This window comes from Agelaius tricolor, unplaced genomic scaffold (assembly GCF_023055355.1).
Source record: "Agelaius tricolor isolate 1412-34295 unplaced genomic scaffold, bAgeTri1.0.p SCAF_6, whole genome shotgun sequence".
Taxonomy (NCBI): domain Eukaryota; kingdom Metazoa; phylum Chordata; class Aves; order Passeriformes; family Icteridae; genus Agelaius; species Agelaius tricolor.
Window position 1 is genome coordinate 46289276 of NW_027269266.1, and position 23063 is coordinate 46312338.

A 23063-nucleotide genomic window follows, 5' to 3' on the forward strand; every position below is an offset into this window, starting at 1 on the left:
GTCTGATGTGCTGGGGAGGGGATGATGTCTGGGTAAAACAGGGCCACTTTGTGCAATATTTTGGCTCTACTAGAATAAGGAGCATTATGCCCAGCATGGCATTGCATAACGTGAAGGTACCAGTGGCCAGTGAAACTTCTCCTCACCACTGCCAAGCAGCCCTGCTTCTTTCAGTTGTTTTTGTTCACTGCCTCGCTTTCATGGCCCCAGGGGAGATATATGTATGTTGACTTGAGATCTGAGATTCCACAGGGAAATTTTGTGTTGTCCTGAGGCTCCAGAGGATGCTTCCTTGCCTGTATCATGGTCACTCTCTCATACCTGAGTGTCATGGGCCAGGGACAGGATTTTCTGCCAAGAATTTGTTCCTATTTGTGAAAGTGTTGAAGGTTCAACACGGGAGACACTCTTTATTTTAAGTAGTATATTAATTTCTGGAGCTGGTACCTCTTATACATTCATACTCAGGAGTAAACTGGGGGTTTCCAACCGCAGCCTAAATGTCCTTGTCCAAAACCAATTTATGGTTTTCTTACTACAGGTGGTAGTAACAAAGAAGGAATTATTTGTTTTCATGTGAACTCACACTTTTTTTTCATCTTTCATTAATAAAGATCCCTGGCTAACATTTATTTGAGAATTTATTTATTTGAGAATCAGTTCAATCATTGTTTTGAGTATTATGTGCAGACATTTGGATTTGTGTCCCACTCAATTATTAAAAGATGCTTCCCATGGATCACAAAAAGTCAGAAAGGTACGGTAACTTCTGCAGTTCTTGTTTTTGCTGTGAGAATTTTACTAGCAACATTCCTACAGTCAATAGGGTTGTTCCCATAACTTAACAATGACCATATTTATGCTTTTACAGATTTGTGTTTATGTGTTTTCAAGATTTTAAAAATTTCTGGCATCAGAATGTGAATTTGGCAGGTATTTTCTTCTTGTACAGTGCTCACACTGTAGTTACTACAATTTTTCAGTCTTTGGCTACTAAGAGTTCATATGTCTGGGGAGCTACTTTGCTATTCATTCCATGAAAGCTTATTTTATCCCTTTCATTCCTTATGAAATTTACCCTTCCATTCTGGCATCATCCAGACTATGTTTTGTGGGCTAAATCCATCCCAGAGGGAACTTCCATCCAGCCTTCTGCCTTTCCCCACTGAATAGCTCCTTGTTGGTTTAATGATTGTCTGAAATTTGGATCCCTCTGAATTGCTGCCCTTCTGTTCATGTGGGAGGAGCAGAAGAGACTGGATACATAGGTTGGAAATCACCTCAATCAACCCTGTGGCTGTGGGTCAGTGGTATACACTGCCATATTGAAGGAGTGATTGAAAAATTACGGTAACGTGTGCAGATGCCACACTACGTGTGTATAGCTTATTTCTTTGGCATATGAGAGTCAACAATCTCAGGATTGTTCATTTCTTGTCTGAAAAAAATAACCTGTAAGATTCCAGCAGTGAAGAAGATGTAGATTGTCAAATATCATTGAGAGATACCAAGTCATGTTGATTCTGGAGCTCTGTCTGAATTTTTTTTTATTTCTGTTTTGTTTTGTAACTAAAAAAGGAACATGTTTCAAAGCTCAATAGAGATGCATGTAGGACTGTATAACTGTGTGATTCAACCCAACTGTCCCCAAAGAGTAATCTAAGAGTGATAACGCACATCATATTTATGGAGTTCTAAAAGAGTAGAAAATATCTCGATTGCTGCCTTCTTTTAGATATCAGAAGACTGAAACTTTCTTTGCTCTAGCTTCTCCCAAAATCATAAACAAAAGCAATTTCTTCATTGCTGTTCAAATTATTTTTAATATGAAACATCTAAGAAGTGGCTTGTCCTCAAGTTCATTAAACTCATTTGCCCTTCTCAAATGGAAAGTGATATTGTCTACATACTAGTTATCTTATTTTCTATATGTATTATTTTTCCTGAGGATGGTTCATAATGGAATGTGATAATATGATAGATAGCAAACAATGCAGAAGACCAATATTACCACATGTATTGCAACATCTCTTCTTAAGGTTACTTACTTCTTCACTTAATTTAAAAAATAACATTGTAATAATACCCTGCATATTTACCTTTTGGTCAGTTGAATAGTTCACAAGTAAATCATTCCAAAAACGGCTTCACTGACCCTTAATGATTGACTTCTAGTTGCAGTAATGTGCTCTTCAGAATCTGTTCCTTTATAGCTGTTGCCAAATATTATTTCATACTTCAGAGTGTATGTTCAAAACACACGGTCAACTGCCTTAGCAGGAAAAGTTTTGTGATGTCTGTAACTAATTTTTTAAGTTGTCTGTTTGGAACAAACCATTTTCTAATGTACATTTTTTTAAGGCTTTAATGGAGTAAGATGAAAAGGGCCCCAAAATACCTCCAAATAATGTAATCCTTATCAGCAAGATAAAGAACAAAAACTTCTGTCTTCATTCTGCCCTGTTCTTACTCGGAGGTTGGGACCAACTGCAATAAAAAATTTTAAAAAATGATAGCAAGGAAGATAAACCACTAATAAGACTTTCCACTGAGGTTTTGGTCTCTGATGTTACCCATCCCTTACTCTGTCAGTTCTGGTACTTTCACACTTAGCAAGCCTTAATTTGCTGTCCTTCTGCCAGTTCTTTGTGGGAATTCACGGCTGCTACTACATCTGCAAATGAGATGGCTCAGTAGATACTGGGGCTTCTGAAAATGTGTCTTGCTTTGCTATTTAATTTGGTGAAGCCATACACAGGAAAGCTGGTATGAGACCTGTATAGCTGCTAAACAGCTGGAAATTTCTTAAGTAGTCTGTCTGCATGGAGACCTACTGTTTGTATGGATACCTGTCTTTTCAGAAATTAATGTTTCTCAGGGGGAATGGCCAGATTTTCCCCAGAATTTTCCAAGGGCAATTTTGTGCATGGCAGTGCTAAAGGTTTTTAAACACTCTTAGAGACCAGAGTCCACCCAGTAAACACAATGAAGAAAGATTTCATTTTTCATTCTTTCAGTATCTCCTAATACTATTTGCAACTGTGGTTTTATCATATTCAGATACTTTTCTTGCCAGGAAACTTAAAATTCTGCCATACTTTTAGGCAGCCAACACTGGAAAGTGTACTCATACTGTGCAGTTATGGTAATTCTCAGAGGATGCTTACTTGTAGAGCAGAATTATGTACAGATTGAGGAATTCTTAGTAGAATTATTTTCCAAATTAATGTATCACTATTTTATTAGATCCAGATTTGTTAACTTACATCTTCTGTACAAGAAATTAATTTCTTTTTCTTATCTGTGAGAGTACCTGGGGACTTTGAGTAATCTGGTCTAGTGGAAGATGTCCTTGCCCATGGCAGGGGGCTGGAACTAGATGATCTTTAAGGTCTCCTCCACCCCAAAGCATTCTGTGATTGTGTGATTATCTGGACACTTCCTTGTATCGTTTTAAGTACCTGTGCCCAAAACCGCACAGGATTTACAGAGCCAGACTGGTTTGTTATCCTGTCTCTTCCAGAGAATAGAGGAACGCACAAACTCAGATAACATGTTGATAAAGTGTGAGATATTTCCTGTGCTTTTTTAATAGATGAAAAAAAATAATTAGGGAGAGTGAGAGGAGATAAGAGTATGAGATCAGAGACACCCTATTGCATTAAGTTTATCCCCTTGCTATTGAAGAGGGAAAATGTGAGAGACCACCTAATTGCTTCAACACAGCAGAAGATAAAAAGTTCCTCATTTTTTTAACTTTTGCTCTGCCTATCTCTAAACCAAATGTAAGCATGAAGATATTGATTCTCAGTACATTTATGTGTATTATCTGTTTATTGACATACTTACACATTTTTTTGTTAGTTTCACTGAGTGTTAAGAGTAGGTGACTTCACAAGATATATACCTCATACCCAGGTTATTGTAAGTTCCTAAATTCCTAAAGTCATCTAGTCCTCTGAAGAAGAAAACAATTGGTCACTAGAGGCATTCAGAGCACCTTGTCTGTCACATAAGTTGTGCTAGCATAGTCAAGCCAAGTCAAAGTGATGTACAGTCAGATGATATTCCAGGCACTGCCTCAAAAATGTAGGTACCACAGCTGCTTAGCTGGAGCCACATAGAGGGATCCATGGTGGGTCAAGTGGGAGCCAGGTAGAGGGATCCATGGTGGGTCTTGTTGTGTTTTGGAAGTCTAACACGTCTGAAACACATTTTCGTTCTTTGGATTTCCTTCGTCTGAAAGAATGGAAAAAAATCAGCCTTACAAGCCTGATTCATGCCCCCAAATATGTGAATGCAGTTTCAGGCTGCAAAACTCCATAGATTATTTTTGTGGATAGTTTTTGAGGGTTTTTTAATGTCCTCTAAAATATTATGAAAAGCAAAAGAACATCTCATCATTACAATATGTACATGATGTTTACCAGGATCTTAGTACAGTGTATGAACAAGTATCAAGTGTAAGGAATGAAGTCAGCTCAAATCATTAGCCCAAACTGTTTGTAGTGAAGTAGCACATGTAGAAATGAAGTTTTGTGAGACCTGATCATAGCAGCCTCCAGGTACAATGCCCTTGAGATACACCTGCAGTGCAGAGCACTGGGGCAGGCAGTAACAACATAAGGCTTGGTTGATGAAGAAGGTTTTTTCCATCCTCTCTCCCACTGGTTGCTTCAGTAGCACCTCCCTCCCTCAGAAAACACTTTCCTATTCCCTGGATGAGTCCAACTACATGGTTAGTGCAATGCAGAGAATGTGGAAGATCAAGTACCCCAAGCAATACAGCAGACCAGAAAACAAATGGATAAATGAAAATGCTCCAAAGTTTTCTCATAAGCAAATTAATTTTTCTGAGTCTCCATACTCTCAGAGTTTTAAGATTTTTGTCCAGTTAGCTGTAGCAAGAGACTACATAAAAAAGCCTTCCCAAAGGAGAGTTTTTATGACAAAAAAGGTGTTTCATATAATTTAGGTGTTTGGAGTTACGGATATAAAGATATTAATTACTTTGCCTAAAAACAAGGCCCAGAACACTGTAAGGGAGAAGAAAAAAGAAATATCACAAAGCACAGAATATGAAAAAGTTGTGTAAAACTTGTGGAAATATATTTTTCTGTAGTTGAGATTGCATAAAATGTTATGTTTGCCTTTCAGCATCTCCTTTTGATGCCCATTTGAGATAAGTTGATTGCCATGCTAGGTTTTAAACTTTTTTCAACTTATTTTCTCTTCTAAATGGAACACCTGGTGTAGCATCTGTGAAAATCAGTGAAACTTTTCTGGCTGATTTCACAAGACTTTGGGTCAGGTTCATGTATAATTTTGGAGAAGGGGTTATCAAGCCATATTTTTCCTCTAATTCATAGCTGGTGGATGGAAATTGCAAGCAGTAGCAGTTACATGAGGATCTGCTCCTGTGATGTGGAAAGAGCAATTGTCTCTTGACAGTTGGAAACATGAGGGATGAGAGAGAAAATCTGATGGGCAGAAAGTGATTTCCACTCATATGCTTCTCTGGAGAGAGAATTCAAGAGTTTCTTATGCAGTCTTCAAATACAAAAAAAAGTGTCTAGTAAAATTGATCACCTCCATTTTGCAATGATTACTCTGACACACTGAATTTTAGAAAATACTAAATGCTGTCCCTCTGAAAATTTGCCCTTTTTAAGTATCTTCATGTTGAATGCCCAAAATAGGAAGCTATTAAAAATCACTGGTCAGTTTTGAAAATTCTGCCCATTAAGTATATAAAATAATGCAATTAGAACAGCAAAAAAACTGTAATATGCAAATATGAAACTGTGTAATTTTGAAATAATTATAAAGTCATTTTCTCTTTTTAAAACAAGAGTTATGTTAATATCTGTTATGATTATAGGAATGGTAAAGGAAAAGACTTTTAGCATGCACAAAAGTTCTAAATTCATATGATTAGGCAAAGCTCAAAGAAAACTGTGGCTCCCTGTGTTGTGTGCATGTAGGACACTGGGCTCCATGTCAGGAAAACACCCCAAAATTAGGTAAACATACCAGCCTGCTAAAGACTTCAGTTTGTATTTGTGTCAGATTCTAAATGGTAAAGCTATTTTTGTCATGTTTTAAGCAGCATGGGTAGTCTAAACATGTTCAATAGGTCTAGTGACCTTTTCCCGAGTAATGGAAAACTTTCAGCTGTGCCAATGTAGTATATTTATACCAATATTATTTACAGGCCTTGACCTCCTTGCTACTGCTTCTTAGAACTGTCCTTGAATGAAAAATAAACATGTCAGGGGTTTAATAAAATTGAAATAGCTATAAACATTCTTAAAAATAGAAATGTATGCTTAACCATGCTTCCTTTAGCTGATTGCAGCGTCTTCAGCAACTGTTGTTTCTGTGATGGACTAACAGATAACCTGGGAAATAGTTCTTTATCAAAAACACTGATGTGGTCCTAATAACTTGAAGACAAAGGTTTTGAAATGAATTTTCATCTTCTAATTGCTTACATATTTTCAGCCCAGCTGATTTTTAAGGACATGCCAGTTTCTTGTGCTGCATCATGGCTATTGCTTACGGAGGTTTCCTACAAGCAGTAGGCTTGTGGTGACTGCTGAAAGCCACTCCCCACCCCCCGAAGGTGGAAAAGTTGTTGCCATAACAAAAAGCACAATAACTTAATAGAGGACCAAAGAAAAACAGTTCTGTGAAGAGCAAGTTTAACAGTTCAACCTTCTAATTATTCCCGTGAATGCTGGACATGTTTCATTTGACACCTATCTCACCAGTCCTGATTTTAGACACTATTTGTCTTTAATTCATTCAGGCACTGAAAACAGTGTGATGGTGTAATTAGAGATAATTGTGCAGGAAGGCAGAGCTGAAGGTCACCAGTGTGCAGGAGATGGCACCATCTCTGAAATTCCTATGTGAAATAAAATGGAGCCCTCTGCTGAGACTCCTCAGAGAGTGCCACTATTGCATTTGGGAGGTCTCAGGAAGTCATCCTCAAAGGTTGTTCACCATCTTTATGAAGGTAGCAGTGTCAAGAATTCAGGTCTTATAAAATCAGGATTTATTGATTGAGCTGGTCTGTTACAAAAAAAAGACCAGCAGCCATCAATATTCTCCAATCACTTACATGTAAGGCTGGGAAGGTCTCCAAGTTGCCATATAAGCTGTTCCTCCATCCTGGAGAAGAAAAGCTTTACATGGGTTGTCCCTGATATTTTTACCAGCTCTTATAAAAACTGGAGTATAAGAAGACACAGGCATTTTCAGAGTATTTCCTAAGTAAGCCCTCCTTGCTTCAGGTGACATGGAAAAAAGTTGGTATTCATTTTTAGCTTTGATATACTGACCATCTTATCATCATACCTCAGTCTTGCTGTTGCAGACCAGACATGCTCAATTTCTTCATAGGTCCTGTTTCTTAAACATCCCACTGCCCTTGCTGTTCTCTGAACTATGTCCTATCTGTTTATCTGTTCCCTTAAGTAAGGCATCCAAAACCAGGAGCAACATCAGCATTCTGGTCTCATCAGGACTAAGCAGAGCAGAATAAATGACCTCACTAATGGACCCAGAACTGTAAACTTCCCTTTCTAAATCATCCCTGCACCACTTCACAGTGGGTATGTATGGAAGGATGGCAATATGCCATTTCCTTTACAACCATGTAGCAATTAACATCTTGCCTAACTATATGTTTTCTTTCACACAGGCATTCGCTTCTTTTCCTTTTTCTTCTGTTTTGCACACTTTCAGTCAGTTCCACCTGGAATTTTAACACACTGACACACTGTATTTGAATCCAGTCATTAATTTGTACACTCACCTAACAGTATGACTTTTGATTGATAGCTGCTGAAGGAAGAAGACAAAGACCTGCACAAAGACTTCTGGTTGAAATGAAGTTATTTTTACATTGGAGGTGGGGAGGATGAATGTAGTTCAGTGCTATGATTTCAGGTTGCGTGTATTTCCAGTGAAATGAATCTCCATCTTTCACAAAGTTTATTTAACAATAAGCTATACTCAGATCTTTGGATGGAGGTTGGAAAGTTGAAAAGTACTTAGCTTTCAAATTGTTGCATCTGATTATCTGGCCTGACTTCCAAACTCCCTTGAAAACAGTCACAGTCTTTTTATTTTTTTATATTGGATAGATATCAGAAAGACCTGAATCATCCCTCTTAAGGAAAGCACTGCAGATGGAAGGTGGAAATCATTACGTCTTGGGACAGCAATCTGGTACAAGCACATATCCTCACAAATTTTTCCAGAGAATATTCCATTATGAAATAAAAGTTTGATCTGTCAGAATAGGGACCTCATCCCCATCTGTTCCAAAGGGCAATCTGTTCCTCAGACTGCTTCATGATTACTTTTTCTGCAGGAATGCATACTGAAAAGCAGCTAACTGGCCAAGTGTATGCATGATGGGATTTACAATCTTGATGAAGATCATTATAGGGCTCCTGAAATGCATGTAATCCCCGTTCATGGTATATGAAGATGCTTCTCTGTTTTTAAACAGAAGTTGACATGTAAGAAGCTGCAGTACCCAGTTCTAGTTGAAAAAATGTTTTTTATCTTTTATTATTATTTTATTCTAAAATATGTATGTGAAAAAGGGAGAGTATTTTAATTTAGTTAAGGAACTTCATTCTTCTATGCCTTTCTGATGTGTAAAATAGCTACTTTCATAGGGCGCAGAGCAAACATCCAGTTTAATATCCTGTCTCAGACCCTGGTTAAGAGAAAGATGTGAAAACTCCAGATAAATCTGACAATTAGAATCATTAAGTTATTTATGTTGTAAATTACTTTTAGGATCATTGAGTCCAAGAGTTAAATTAACAACAACAAAGGCCACCACTAAACCATGTCCCTAAGCACCACATCTTCAGGTCTTTTAAATGCCCCTTGGGATGGTGACTCAGCCACCCTGCTGAGCTTGTTATGATGCTGGAAGAAATTTTTCTAAATATCCAATCTAAACCTCCCCTGGCACAACTTCAAGCCATTTTCTCTTCTCACTTGTTCCTTGCAAGAAGACACTGGCACCCACCTGGCTACAACCCCATTTCTGGAAGTTGTAAAGAGCAATAAGGTCCCCCCTGAGTCTCCTTTTCTCCAGATGCCTAAGCTGCCCCTCATCAGCTTTGTGCTCCAGACCTTTCAGCAGCTCCATTTCCCTTCTCTGAACGCCCTCCAGCCCCTCAATGTCCTTGTAGCGAGGGACCCGGAACTGAACACTGTTTTAAGTGCAGCCTCACCCGGGCTGGGTACAATGGGGCAGTCCCTGCCTTGATCACCCTTGCTGGTCCAAACCAGGATGCCATTGGCCTTCTTGGGCTCTTGGGCACACTCCTGGCTCATGTTCAGTTTGCTGACAACCAGCACACCCTGGTCCTTTTCCACTGGGCAGATTTCCAGCCACTCTTCCCCCAGCCTGAAGTGCTCCCTATGGTTGTTGTGACCCAAGTGCAGGACCCAGCGCTTGCCCTTGTTGCCCTTATACCATTAGCTTCAGCCCATTGATCCAGCCTGTCCATATCCCTTTGTAGAGCAATTGTACCCTCCAGCAGATCAACAACACTCCTGCCCAGCTTGGTGTCATTTACAGATTTATTGAGGGTGCACTTGATCCAGTTCATGGATAAAGATACTAAACAGGACTAGCCTCAGTAATGAGCCATTGGGAACACCACTCATCACTGGCCACCAGCTGGATTTAACTCCGTTCACCACCACTCTTTGGTCCCTGCTTTTCAGACAGTGTTGAACCCAGCAAACAGTGCACCCATACAAACTACAGGCAGCCAATTCCTTCAGGGTAATGCTGTGGATAATGGTGTCAAACACTTTATTAAAACCCAGGAATGCATCAATATCCTTTCCCTCATCCCCTGAACAGATCATCTTATCCTAGGAGATTGGGTTGGCCAAGCAAGATCTGCCTTTCATAAACCCCTGAGGGCTGGACCCAATTTTGCACATACTGCATAATGCCCCTCAAGGTGATCAGCTCCATGACCTTTCATGGCACTGACATCAGGCTGACAGGCCTGTAGTTCCCTGTATCCTCCTCCTTGCCCTTCTTGCAGATGAACATCATGTTTGCTAACTTCCAGTCAACTGTGACCTCCTGAGTGAGCCAGGACTGCTGGGAAATGATGGAAAGTGTCTCCATGAGCAATTGTGTGCAGTCCCTCAGTACTCTTGGGTGGATCCCCTCCAGCACACCCTGGCCTCTACTGCTCCCTGTGGGCTCCATTTATACATGCTAGGGGCGCTTGGCCACCATTGCTCCTGGCCTTGCCCAGGTTCCACCAGCCCTTGTGGCACAAGCTGCAGGCTCCTGGCTGGCCTCTAGACATAAAATTAAAAACAGGAAGACAGGTACATCTTTTATGTTTGGGTATGATTTTTTCCTTTTCTGAGATACTCTCAGTCATTGTAGCCATGCTTTTTCTGGCTCTCAACATGCTAAATTTCTGTTTCCTATTTCTCACATCTTTACAACCTCACAGAGAGCCTTAAAATAATTGCACTGTCAAAAGAGCGTTTCCATGTCTCTGTTTTGGGCATCAGCTTTTCCAATTGAGTTATTTACTTCCCTTCTTCATATAGCACAAAGAGGGTGAGAAATGTAATAAATAAATTCTAATGTACCTCTGTCATTTCCCTCTTTATTATTTCATCTTTCCTAAGGTTGTTTGTATATACTGAGAGGTGAGTCCTGGCCTTCCTCACTCTTTTTGGTCTCCTCTAAGCCCTGCTGTGATTTTCCAGTAACCTTTATTATTATTAACTTACTCATGGAAGAGTCATTGTACTAGACTTTTTTACAAACCCATAACAGGAAAATAATCTCTGACCTCAAGTATATTTTGATATTGTGTGGTTCTGCTATTATATACCATATTCCCTAGGAGTAGATTCCGTTGATTCATTGGAAAGCATTATGGTATGCTGGCCACATCTTCCATTCCTTTCCTTTTGAGCTGCATTGTTGCCTACTGAGGGCTCCAGTTATGAATATACTATTACTTATGGAAACAGACAGATGCTCTCTATTAAGGGCAGTGCATCTTGTAGCCTCTTGCTTTATTGTTTTTTCTGAATTTCAACTTCAATTGCAATGCATTGTTCTCAGGGCTGTGACTTGGTGGATTATTAAGAAATGTCAAATAGCCAAAAAGGGACAGAAAAGGAAACAGGCTTCTTGCTGAAGAGCTGATTTGCCCTTAGTGTTTGCCAAAATAACTAATCTAATTTATGGGAAAACAATGAAAATAATAAGAAATTGCATCATTTTTATTGAGTTTTGTAATTAAAGTCACAAAAGTATGTCATCCTTTAGCTGGTGTAGATTTGACTTTGCAGCTTTTGATTCCTGTATTTAAGGTTCTCTTTCGACACAAACTGCATTATTAACAGGACTTCAATGGGCTAATTCTCTCTGCTTCAGAAACTGGTAGTGTGGTCAAAGTTCCTCATTAATTAGATACCTGATACAGGGGGCTTGATCTCCTTGAAAAATTTTGTTTTAAAAAAAGCCTTCACAATCTGTGAGTGATTTAAGTTGGACTAAAAGATTTTAGCTTTTACACAATATCACATTACATTTACTGTCACATGTATTTGCACAGTCCTGTATTTGTACAATATACCATAGTCCTGCACCACTGCCAAACATGTGAAATCAAATATGGTAAATGACTGTTGTTGTTGAGGTCTGATATACCAGAAGAAAAACACAAGTCTGAAATTACCGAAAACTTAATGGGAAAGAGGAAAGGAGTTCCCAGAAATATACTAAAAAACGAATGCTTCTCCCTTTTGAAATGAGCTTGCCAGATCCTTCCAAAAGCAGATGAATGTTCTTGACCTGATGGGTGTTTATCAACTGTCTGCATGTCTGCTTGGCAGCTTTGTTCCCTTGAACTATTCTTCATCTGAGGACCTGAGAAGATGGGGTTATGTAGTCACACTTCTAGTAAAGGTTCCCATTCTCCCAGTCCATTTTCAGAAAAAAATGTGTAAAAAAGAGTATTATCATTGTGAGGTATTTTATCAAGAGGATACAAGATACCTCAAGAATTAAATATAGGGATGTACCTATCTCTGCACACTAGAATAGACAAGTTAAGATATTTGTAGGGCAATTTCTTCTAGTCAGATGTAGGGTTATCTTCTTTTGAAATGTTTAAAAGTGTCGTCTTACAAAGAGAACTGGCAAAGAATTAAGTAGTATCACAAAGGCAGACAGATGCTTCAAGAGTTCATTTAATCACCAAAGAGAAAGTAAAGTTAGCTTGCAAATAATTGCAGTGACCTCAGCTTGAGATATCAAATAGCAAATACTGTTTCCTGCTGAGTAATACAGAAGCTCAGATAGAAATAATGCATAAAAATTTTGCTTTGGTTTTTCAGTAGCTTTATACTACTAGGTAATATAAGTCCTGGCTAACATGAATGAGAGTTTTAAGGTTACAATATTTACAGCTGGGAAATCTGAATCAACAGGTTAAAGCCCTAAGTTCATGAAACCCCAGTACACCTTTGCAGTAAAGTCTGTTTCACCATTGTTTCAGCGTTTTTTTGGGGTAGGATTTGTGGTTTTGTTCTTTGTTAATACAATGCCTTAACACAACTGATTTGTGATCACAGATTTGTCTCTCTCCAGTGCTACAGCAATCAAAGGAAAGTAATAAACAGCATTTTAAGGCTCTGGTACTGTAAGTTGATTGTCCAAAGCCACAGAGCAAAATTATGCAGAGGCAGGTTTAGCACAGAAAGGGTTTCTGTTACCCAGTCTCAATCTCAGACCATTATTTTGCTTCTCTCTAGCAAATGACCTGGTCTGATATTCTTCAATACATCACATGGTCTTGCCAGGCCACTAACAGCACCTCTGCTCCTCTGAGTCACTACAAAGGCAGTTGGACAGCAAGCAGCTCCTTTCTTCTTGGTTTGGCTCTCACAGGGAAGCCCTTGGAAGTGCAGAAGTAAACCCTGGGAGTCAGGCAGATGTGTTAGGTGATGGGCAGGCTAGCAGGCTTCAGGGTTGGGAAGGACCCAGCTTAGGATGCAGACTGAGCACCTGAAAAGGAGCTGGTAGCATGATCTTAACATTATTGACTTTTTTGCTGACAAATGCTGGAAAATTGTTGACTGTTATGAATTACATTATTAACATGCAAAAAAATCACCAATTCAGAAGATAAGTTTATTAGTTCAGACCTTTGTGAGGGTCTAGGAGTGTGTCTTTATGTTATCTGGGCTATGTCCTGAGAGGGACCTCTGCCTATCTCCCCACATTTCATGAGGAGTCTCAGAGCTGGGACAGTATTTGGATGCACAGCCACCCCTTGCAGAAGATCCTTAACACAAGTGCTTCACCTTGTGGGTTTTGTGGTTGTGGTATTCTGGCTTTGCATTTAACTCACTTGGTCTCTTAGTCAGAAAAATACTTTCCTTAGCTTGGGAGAAGAAAGTACTGAACCCAGCTTGTATCCCACCTATCTGACATGATTGCTTCCAGCAAAATCAATGGAATTATTTGTGCAGGATATGGTCCAGAGTTAAGAAATTCTTTAAAGCATGGGAGCAAAAACATGTGTGTCTTTATGTGCTGGAATTCATCCATTTTCAGACACAGACAAAGGGAGTATTAAGGATCATGAGAGAGTCCCATAGTGTATAATGGGGTGAGGGATAGGACAGGGTAGGGTAGAATAGGGTAGGAAAGGAAGGGAAATAATCTCAGTCAGGCAAGTAGGATAATTGTCCAAGTGTCTTCTTCAAATCTGTTTCAAGGTGCCTATTTGAGGCCTAGTTGGGGCACTTCCTTTTAGGTTGGGGCTTTCTTGAAATTACAGTTTAATTAAATTATTATAAAAATAATATTAGAAGTGGGTGCAGGCTGCAAATACATTACATTTTTCTGAAAAAACAAACTAATTAAAAATAATTTCCTCTCCTGTTTCTTTGCCAAGACCTATTTTCAGGACTCTGTGCTTCCCCTCAAGAAGCCAATAAAATATCAGGCACCTAAAACAAATAGAGGCAGTACATTAAGGACTTGGCTGGTTAAAAACAAGAAGAGAAAAATATTTCTTATTTTAATTTTTTTAAAATTATAATTTTTATATTCGTGTACATTTTGCTGTTAATTTTGGCTGGTAAGTACTTCTCTTTATAAAACAACAACTTAACCATTCAATTTTCAGTGGGCTGTTAAACTCAGATCCTGTGTAATCTTAGGTTTCTGTGCTGGCTATTTCCAGGACACAGAGCAATTCTCTATAAAGCTGGGATGTGAGGCACATCTGGGTTGAACAAGGACAGTGTAAATCTTGCCCCTGCTTACCCGGGGCTGTCATGCACAGTGAGCAGAACGAGGTTTTCTGCAGATCTCTTCTCGTATGCGTGCCCCCACAGAGGCAGAGTTCATCCCAGCAGCACATCAAGGTGTAGGACCAGTGTCTCCTACACATTTGTTCAACCCACCTCTCCCAGAACCAAAAATCTCAGTGGTGGAGCCTCTTACTCTACAGAATGGCTGTCAGAGAGATTATTAGTGCTGAGTTTGATTTGTTTGGATTTTCCTAATTTTTATTTACTTCTGTGTTTCATAATGCCTCTTTTGTGTCTGTGGGATTGTTAAATATGCAAGTAAAACTTCTTTGTGAATTAAGTTTTAAGTGAGGATTTAAAATAAAAAAGAAATGTAACAGTTTTATTTTTATTCCTATTTGTTTGTAATGCTTTTCTAATACATTGAGGTTTTATGTTCTTTTACAAAATCACTGTTTTATCACTCAGATGTCTCAAACATGGTGATAGATTCCTCTGTAAGGCATTTCCCATCCCACTTTTATGGGAGCTGCTGGGCAGCCAGCTGAAGAGTAGTTGGGTCAGTAGACTCTCATTGAAAACACATAAATAAATGTATTTTAGTGTTCTTGTATGTTCTCTGGACCAAATGTGATATAAAAGTTCTGGATGTCCATATGTGATCTCAGGTTGGGTTTATGTAAGAAAAGAGTTTAAAAAGATACTGAATTCTTCATTAGCACATCATGACTGTGCAAACCTTGCCTTTGACTAAGAAAATGACAGGCAAGTTTAGGTTGGTGCAAGGCATGACAAAAGCAGGAATATTTTAAGATATGGGCAGGAGAATGATTTACCATGGGGAAGGTCATATGTAGCCTTGCAGTTTGTCACCTTCTTTACATGAGTCTTGTCAGTGTGGGGGAAGTTCCCAGTTTCCCACTTGGAAAGCAGGACAAGCCTACCTCCCATGTTTTGCAAGGTTGTGAGTGAGAGATGGGCCCCAGTTTACATCATGTCAGATTCCTTGTCCCATTTTATATTCTCCTTCACTGTTCAATTTGGCTAAGTGCATTTAGCCTTACCGTGTTTCCATGCATGAAGAATAAATGATGCTCTCAAGAAGTGGTGGGAATGTTGCTCAGATGCTTTTAACCATGCTGAGACATTTCTTATTATGCAACCTTTAAATGCCACAATGTCAGTGGTGGGTGAAGTTATTGCTGTCTGGTGCAATTGTGTAGTGCAAAAATTAAAACTGTAAATTGTTTTGGTTTCGACCCTATTTTATGTAAACTTTGCATCCTCCCCAAAAGAATGTGAAGGCTGCAAAGAGAAACATGCAGGAGTTGGGAAATAGAGAAGGGTCTGGTCTTGTTTTTGTGCATCTCTTCAATTGCATTAATTATGCAATGTTTTCTACGAGCTTCCCATCTTTCTGATGGCGCAGGATGAACAGTGTTAGGGACTAGCATCAGATTTGTGAAGCAGAAGATATCTGTGTCCAAAGCCTTTTTTTTTTGCAGGAAATGGGGGCAGCATCATGAATGAAACAAGGAATTACAGAAAGATGACTCCTTTTCTCTAGAGTCACTGCATAACAGTAGCCTGTAGCCAAGTATTCGAGTTGAGATATTCAAGGGAAGCCTCTAATAATGAATGCAGAGTATTGGAGGGTTTAGAAAGTCCTTTGCAAAAGATGCAGAGCACACATGACAATGATTTGAGACATGCTGTGAACAATTTCTCATCTGATTGGTAGTGCAAAGTACCCTGGAGAAGTTAAGTTTCTGCTATTTCCAGCTGAATGTTCAAGATCAGCTGATACTTCTGATAATTTTGATTTTCTGCTTCTGTCTGGCTTTGTGCACAGTTAAAAGGTAAGGACCATAACGCCTCCTTTTTGAGGGTATGGAAGCAACGTCACAGTACTGGTGGTAGATCAGACCTCTGTAAGAAGAAACTAAATGAAAGTGTCCATATAAATGTTTATCATCTCTCCTCAGAGCTTGGCTTGGTCACTTCATACTCATTAGAAGATTGGTTTTAAATCCTTATTAACTATCCATGCTGGTGACTTCACCTTCTAGCCTCTCAAGCTCATTGAGCTCCACACCTCTCCTTATCTCTGCCTTGCTATTTTGCTCCTCTGCTTTTTTTTTTTCGCTATGTTGTGGGAGAACCTGTGCCTTATGGAGGGTGACCCTGTTCTGCACTTGGGGCCATGTACTTCCCCCTTCACCCCCATGTCCCACTTAAGCTGTGTGTGTTGCCATGAAAAAAACATCTGTGAGGATGGCAGATACCACATCTAACCAGTACACAGGAAGGCTCTACCATGTTCGTGCAGAAGTGAATCTATCCAGCCTATGCAAACAGATTTTTTTCAAAGACTTATAACTTAGCCAAATCTGGGCAACTTTTAATAAAAACTTTTTCCCTGCCAAAGTTTTAAGTCCTTTCTCCAAAACATGGAGGCACTGGAGCTTTTTAATGAAACAGTTATTTAAAAAAAAAACCAAAACAAAACTAGGAATAATAACATGTTTTTCTCTCAGTTGTTCTCAGAAGAGTTGTTCTGTTGTTCTCAGAAATGGCTGAACCAGTTCAGCCGGATTTATTTATTTTGGAAAGAATCAGCTGAGACAAACTTTTAGCATGGGAAATTTCAGCTCAACTGGTTAGCATTTCTCAAAGTTTGGCAAGGTTAAATGCAAGTGGAAATGTTCTTATGCTGAGAAGTCAAAGGCAAGCTTACATATCAGCAATGTTCCTTGCTTGGGATAGAAAAAGACTATATGTATATATTAATTGCTTTTTCTTAATGTTTCAGGTTCTTTGAGTATATATTGCTCTACAAAGATGCAGTGATGTTTCAGATTGAACAAGTTACAAAGCTTTGCTCAAAGATTGCTCTGACAGAGCCATGGGATCCATATGATATTCCTGCCAATTCAACTTATGAAGATCAGTACTACATTGGGGGACCTGGAGATGAAGTTATGGTACAGGAATGGTCTGACAGAAAACCAGCCAGGAAATGTATGTGCATACTTTTGTTTTATTTTAATAATAATCAATGTCTCTGCTGCACAGGGAGAAATAAAATTATTTGTGCTTCATCCCAGGTTTCCATATTTCCATAGAGTTCTCTGGAAGAAGTAATGAAAATGCCCTGTGCACAGAATATCATTTTAATAACAATGTGTTTTTTAGGAAAATTTCATATTTCAGCAGGAATAAATATGTTGAGAGGACTTGATTGTGTTGTATTTGGTATCATACAGAGTTTGGCATGGAACCGCATCATTTTGTGTCTGAATCTGGCAGCCCGTTTCCAAAATTTGCCTAGAGAATAATTGGTACTATAATTAGGGGCACACTCAAACTAGAGTCTGTGTAACAGAAACAGAGGAGGTGTCAGTGTTTGTCTACACATGGTTCTGCAGCCATTGAAATCCTTAATATATGACTAAATGTTGTTGTCCTCTGTATTGGTAAGAAATATCTTCTCACAAGGCTTAGTTCTGCACTTGGCAGCTGAGCACTTGCATCATGAAAGAAAGGAGGCTGAATTTTCCAAGGTATAGTATGCTAGATTTTGAATGCACAGAAATTTATTAGCACTTCGGCTTCAATTTCATCTATGATTTATTGATGACCCAGACAACTATAAAAATAATTTTAAAACCTCCATGAAAATTTATGAGAGTTCAGCTAGTGCAATACTTACGGTTATGGACATCTAATATATAGGCTGATTACAAACTTGAGCATTTAGCCAGAGGAAAATATTTCTTTCTTGAATAAGAGTATAACAAATGAAGTAGAGAATGAAGGACAAGATCATTAGACCTGAAATATCCTCTGGTATTCTTCAAGAGGCAAATAATCACTCACTCCAATAATTTTTTTTTTTTCAGATCTGATATTTTTGGAATTTTTGTGGAATTTTATATCCAGATACATTCAATTAATGATGTGTGACTTTTATCCAGTATTATTTTGTACCTCCAGTGCTCCAGTTCTGTATGATCGTTCATAAGCATAATGTCTGAAAGTTACTTACCTACCTTTCAGCTAGTATTGGTTTGAATTGTAAAAATTATATTTCTTTTATAATTAAAAAAGTTTTGGGGGAGATACAGGCTACTTCGGTAGCATCATATTTAACCATGATTTTTTTAATTCTAAATTCTGAGAGAAGGCTTGTTTAGTGAAAGGTTGCATCCATTTCTATGTATTCAAAACCATATTAATTAAGGTCAAAATGTTTTTGGTATATTAGCATGCTCAAAAGAGGTATATTCAAATATTGCTTAGCTTGGCACCCTTTCTTTGAATACAGTATAAGTATGTTTCATGTCACCATTTATTTATTTCTGGTAATGTGGTTGTGCTACAGCCTATGACACAAAACTGAAAGTACTGAAAATAACTGTGTGTGATTGCTGCTAGGTGGGAGAAAATAAGTGTTCTTGGGACTAGAAAAATTTGTTATAGACATTCCTCAGAGGAACTGATTTGTGATCAGTAGGTAATTTTAACATTGTGAGTTTCTGCTATCAAGAGATCTGAAATGTATAAAACACCAGGATAGAATATGATTGAAGGGGTAATGAATGATCACAGAAATAAAAAAATAAAAAGAGAGATAAATAATAAAAGAGAGATAAAAGCAAAGGGCATTCAAAGGACACCACTTCAATGGTATTACTGCCACTGCCTAAACAGCATATTGGAAAAGGCTGAGGTGATGACGGAGAACAGAAGGGAAATAGAGCAAGGGAACACCTCTGAGGTTAGCACACTGTGGAATTAAAGTGAAGTTAAAAAAGGCACACAGACTTGCTGCATCACATTCTGGAGGAGATCAGCGTTGAGCATAATCTTGAGATAATAAACCGCTAGAAGTGTTTGAAAATAATAGGAATTTTTAAAAAAATTAAATTATAATGGGAATCTGAATAGACAATGTTAAACAGAAGCAATGAGTTAAAAGAGACTGACATCTTCATGACCCATTCATCTTGTCTTGTCACCTAAAGCAGTCACATTTCTGGTTGTTTGCAGTGGAATCCTGGGTCGGCGTTTACACGGTCAAAGACTGTTACCCAGTACAGGAAACCTACACCAAGAATTACAGTGTGACAACCTCCACTCGCTTCTTTGACATCCACCCGGGCATCGCAGACCCCTCCGTGTTCACGCCACCCAGCACCTGCCAGACAGCCCAGCTGACGAGGATGAGAGAGGAATGCTGAGTATGGACCCTGGCTGCCCTGGGCAAACACATGTTGGCCAAGAGCATGGTTGTTGGTAGTCAGTTGTTGACATCTAAGCTGATTTTTCAACATAATTGCTCTCTGTGGAGTTTGTAAGTTTTCGCTTGAGAGAGAACATAAGCATATAACTGAGTAAAATATATAAAACAAAAGATATCTTTTGATCACATTAATCTGCTCAGTGATGTACTTGCAGTATTATATAGTTACCATTAAGATAATATTTCTAGATACTATTTATTTAATGTTGATTTTCCTTTTGCAAAGATTTCATTATTTATTTTTTTCAAGAAGACAAAGCATAGGCAGAGAGCAGCAATGGTACTGTCTAGAAGAAAAAGCTAAATTTTGCTGTCATTCTTCTTGTTACTTCTGGAGACTTCAAGGGAAAGATCACCTGCGTAAAGCCTCATCCCTAAGTGAAAAATATAATTTTAAATTGTACACATCAAAATTGTGTAAATTTGTTCTTTTTGTTTTATTTTGCTTTGTGTTCTGTTTTGGTTGTTTTTTGAGGTTTTTTCTGCTCTTCAGGAAGTTGGTAGTCAATTTTTGAGCTAAGTTTTGTTCTTTCTGAAAAGAAACTGGAGTAGCTTTATTCTTTTGCTGATATGCAAAAAATACTTTTCTGTTTCTTGGGAGAATGGTGTGAATGGAAGGGAAGGAGGGAGAGGTACACCTTCAAAAAGAAGTAAGCCAAAGTTTTTTATGCATCTTCCTTTAGGAGAAGGCTTCCAGTAGGGTGTGGTGAGACAATTTTCAGTCAAATTTTACTTCAGCACTCACTTTTCAAGGCAATACTAGTTTTAACCTATGGAAAGAGATTAAACGGTTCTGCACTCTAAACAGCTTTAATGTTTTGTAACTACTTTCAACAGTCTTCACTCAGGGTGTGGAAACACCTTCATAATTCCAGGGAGGTTTGAAAAAAGAAAAGCTGTTCTTTGTGCATAGTTAGTAGAAGCTGAATCAGCATTCACACACTGCCTGGTGGTCGGGATGGAGAGAAAGACAGAGCCTGTGACCTGTGTAGAGAGGAGGGAGGGAAGAATAGGAAGTACAGCTTTTAGATGTGCGGTGTGGCAGCGAGGCACTGCAATCTGAGCAGATCCATTGATGCCTGGTTTATTTGCTCTTTCATCCGCATCTCGATCTTATTATCTCCACATAACCAAAAAAGTGCAGGGAGTGCACATATTTTGCATTAGAAAATTCAAACCAAACCTTCATGCACCTTTGAATCTCTCAGAAGCGTGATAGGTTTTGCACATTTACCAAATGATATTAACTGTTTTATTCTGTAAGGTGTGCGTTTTATTTACTACTTGCAAAAAAATTTAAAGACAGATTTTTGTCCTCTTACACATGTTGGGTAGTTGCTTGCTCCAGAAATCATCTGGCTGTAAACAGATGTTAACACTGGGAAGTTTGGTGTCTCCAGAGGAGAGATGTTGGGCAAGCTTTTAGTGCTTTATATACTCATAGCTTTTTGTACGTAAGCAAGTAGGACAGTGGTTGTTTTTCTTTCACAGTTGTGGTCAGAATGGCATTTTACTTTGCCCCATGCCTAATGAAAGCACATATACATACCGGTTAAAATTTAGCTAGTTCATTAAAAATTTCTCTTGGAGCAAGCCATTTCACTGAAACATGCTAGTGGAGAGAAGGATTGGGTTTCCTTGAATTTAGAGTGCATTTATTCTGTACTCGCCTTCTGTATTTTTTGTGTGACACTCTAAATGCTAACTGCATATTGTTCTCATTAGGACAATGATTAGCATGCATTTCTTAATATGTGTCCTGTTAGAATCTGGAAAATATAATAAATCTGGCTAGCAAGCATGAAGCTGTGGTACTGAATCGTTTGGGATGGCTTTGTTGCGGTCGAGCAGATAGCTGGGTAGTCAGGGTGTCTGTATTATGTTTTGCTGACAGTGATACAGTTTCTAGCAATAGCATTAAGTGTTCCTTTAAATATGAATTTGCAAATTTGCAAAAGTCTGGTACACAAACGTGTTTTAAAATTTTTGCCCTGACTTGCAGGGCAATTTTATGTGGCTAAATATGTTCCTCTAAAACAATGCTGTTGTCTTCATATTTATGCTCTACAAATCCAATGCAGAGAGTTGTCAAAGAGATATCAAGCAGCAAAATTTAGGATTGCATATTTTGAATTAGCCACAAACCAAATATGAAGCACAACTTGCGTGTGCCTGGTTTGTTATCTTTGTTATGATGTGCTTTGGTTTCTTGTCATGTACCACAAGAGACATCTTGTCTTTAGGCAACTATGCCAGAGACTCAATGAGAAGGACCATAGAAGGAATATAAGGTATCTATATAGTATGCTGCCACAATTGAATAAAAATGGGGGGTACATATGTCTGATAGTCTGGGAAACTTGTTTATGACAGTTAATAATAAATTGGAATGTACATGAGTTATATTGTATTCTGTGGGCCTATAGCAACAGAACCTGGTAGCTGGATAGTGTGTGAGGCAAAGCTGATTTTGTGAGATTTCCAGTGTTTCCTTGTTTCAGCTGGGCCAGAAATAGTGCAAACATAGATGTGCCTGCCATATTTTTGTGTTTCTGCTTGGAGTCTTCTCTGAAAGCAGGATGTGTAGAAGCACAACATTGTTTAATTTAAAGTTAACCAAACATTCCTGAACCTCAAAGAAAGGTTTAATTTGAGTTTGGGGAGGAGATCTGAGCATTTGGTTCAGTTCCTATTTTAACAGTTTGCATAACTCTAGTATTAGGGACAGATTTTGCTGCCTCAAGCCATGCTGCACGCCCTGGAAGTGCTGCCATTTACCAGGAAATGCCAACTTTCATGAAGACCATAGGAAGAAACACAATAATCCATTGTCAAAGTCAATTTTAGTCAAGAAATCTCTAAACAGTATGACATTCTTATTTTGGGACATTAGCAAAATTCGTGTATTTCTCACCTTGAAGTTAATTACATTTTAGTGCTTACAGTTACTCCTTGCAACCTTGCATCTCTCTTCCCACCACCCTTTACTTCTAATGTCACTGAAGCCCACTTCCAAACAGTGTTTGCAACCTTCACTTGCATTTATTTCTATAGGAATTGAGCATTTACATACCTGATGGATCTGAGCTGGACTTGACCTATTTATTTTGCCAGCAGTTCTATCTCAAGGGCAGGGGCAGTGCCAGCCATATGTGAGCAACATACACTGAACTACATGAGGGTGTCCAACAAAGAGACCAGAGCTGGCTCATGTGCAATTGCTGCTGTCCCAAAATACCAGTTGATGAGAGGTCTTGGCATGTATGTTGTATCACATCCTGCATCTTCTGCATCCTTGGCCACAAACTGATGCTGGAGGCAAACTGCAGGATGTTCCCACATGACAGAAAGGCACATCACAGGATCATCAGTAGCTTATTCCCTAGCTATAAGGAATAAAGCT

At 38.7% G+C, this 23063-nt stretch overlaps 1 protein-coding gene across 1 annotated transcript in view; it reads left to right on the top strand.

The window, feature by feature from the left end:
- Positions 1-21465, top strand: part of EPDR1 (ependymin related 1) — a 28763-nt gene extending 7298 nt beyond the window's left edge. Inside the window, exons 2-3 of the mRNA XM_071429663.1 lie at positions 17168-17376; positions 19408-21465. Of these exons, the coding sequence (XP_071285764.1) occupies positions 17168-17376; positions 19408-19598 (400 nt within the window). The 3' untranslated portion in view covers positions 19599-21465. The remainder of the gene's footprint in view (positions 1-17167; positions 17377-19407) is intronic.
- Positions 21466-23063: the final 1598 nt, after the last annotated feature.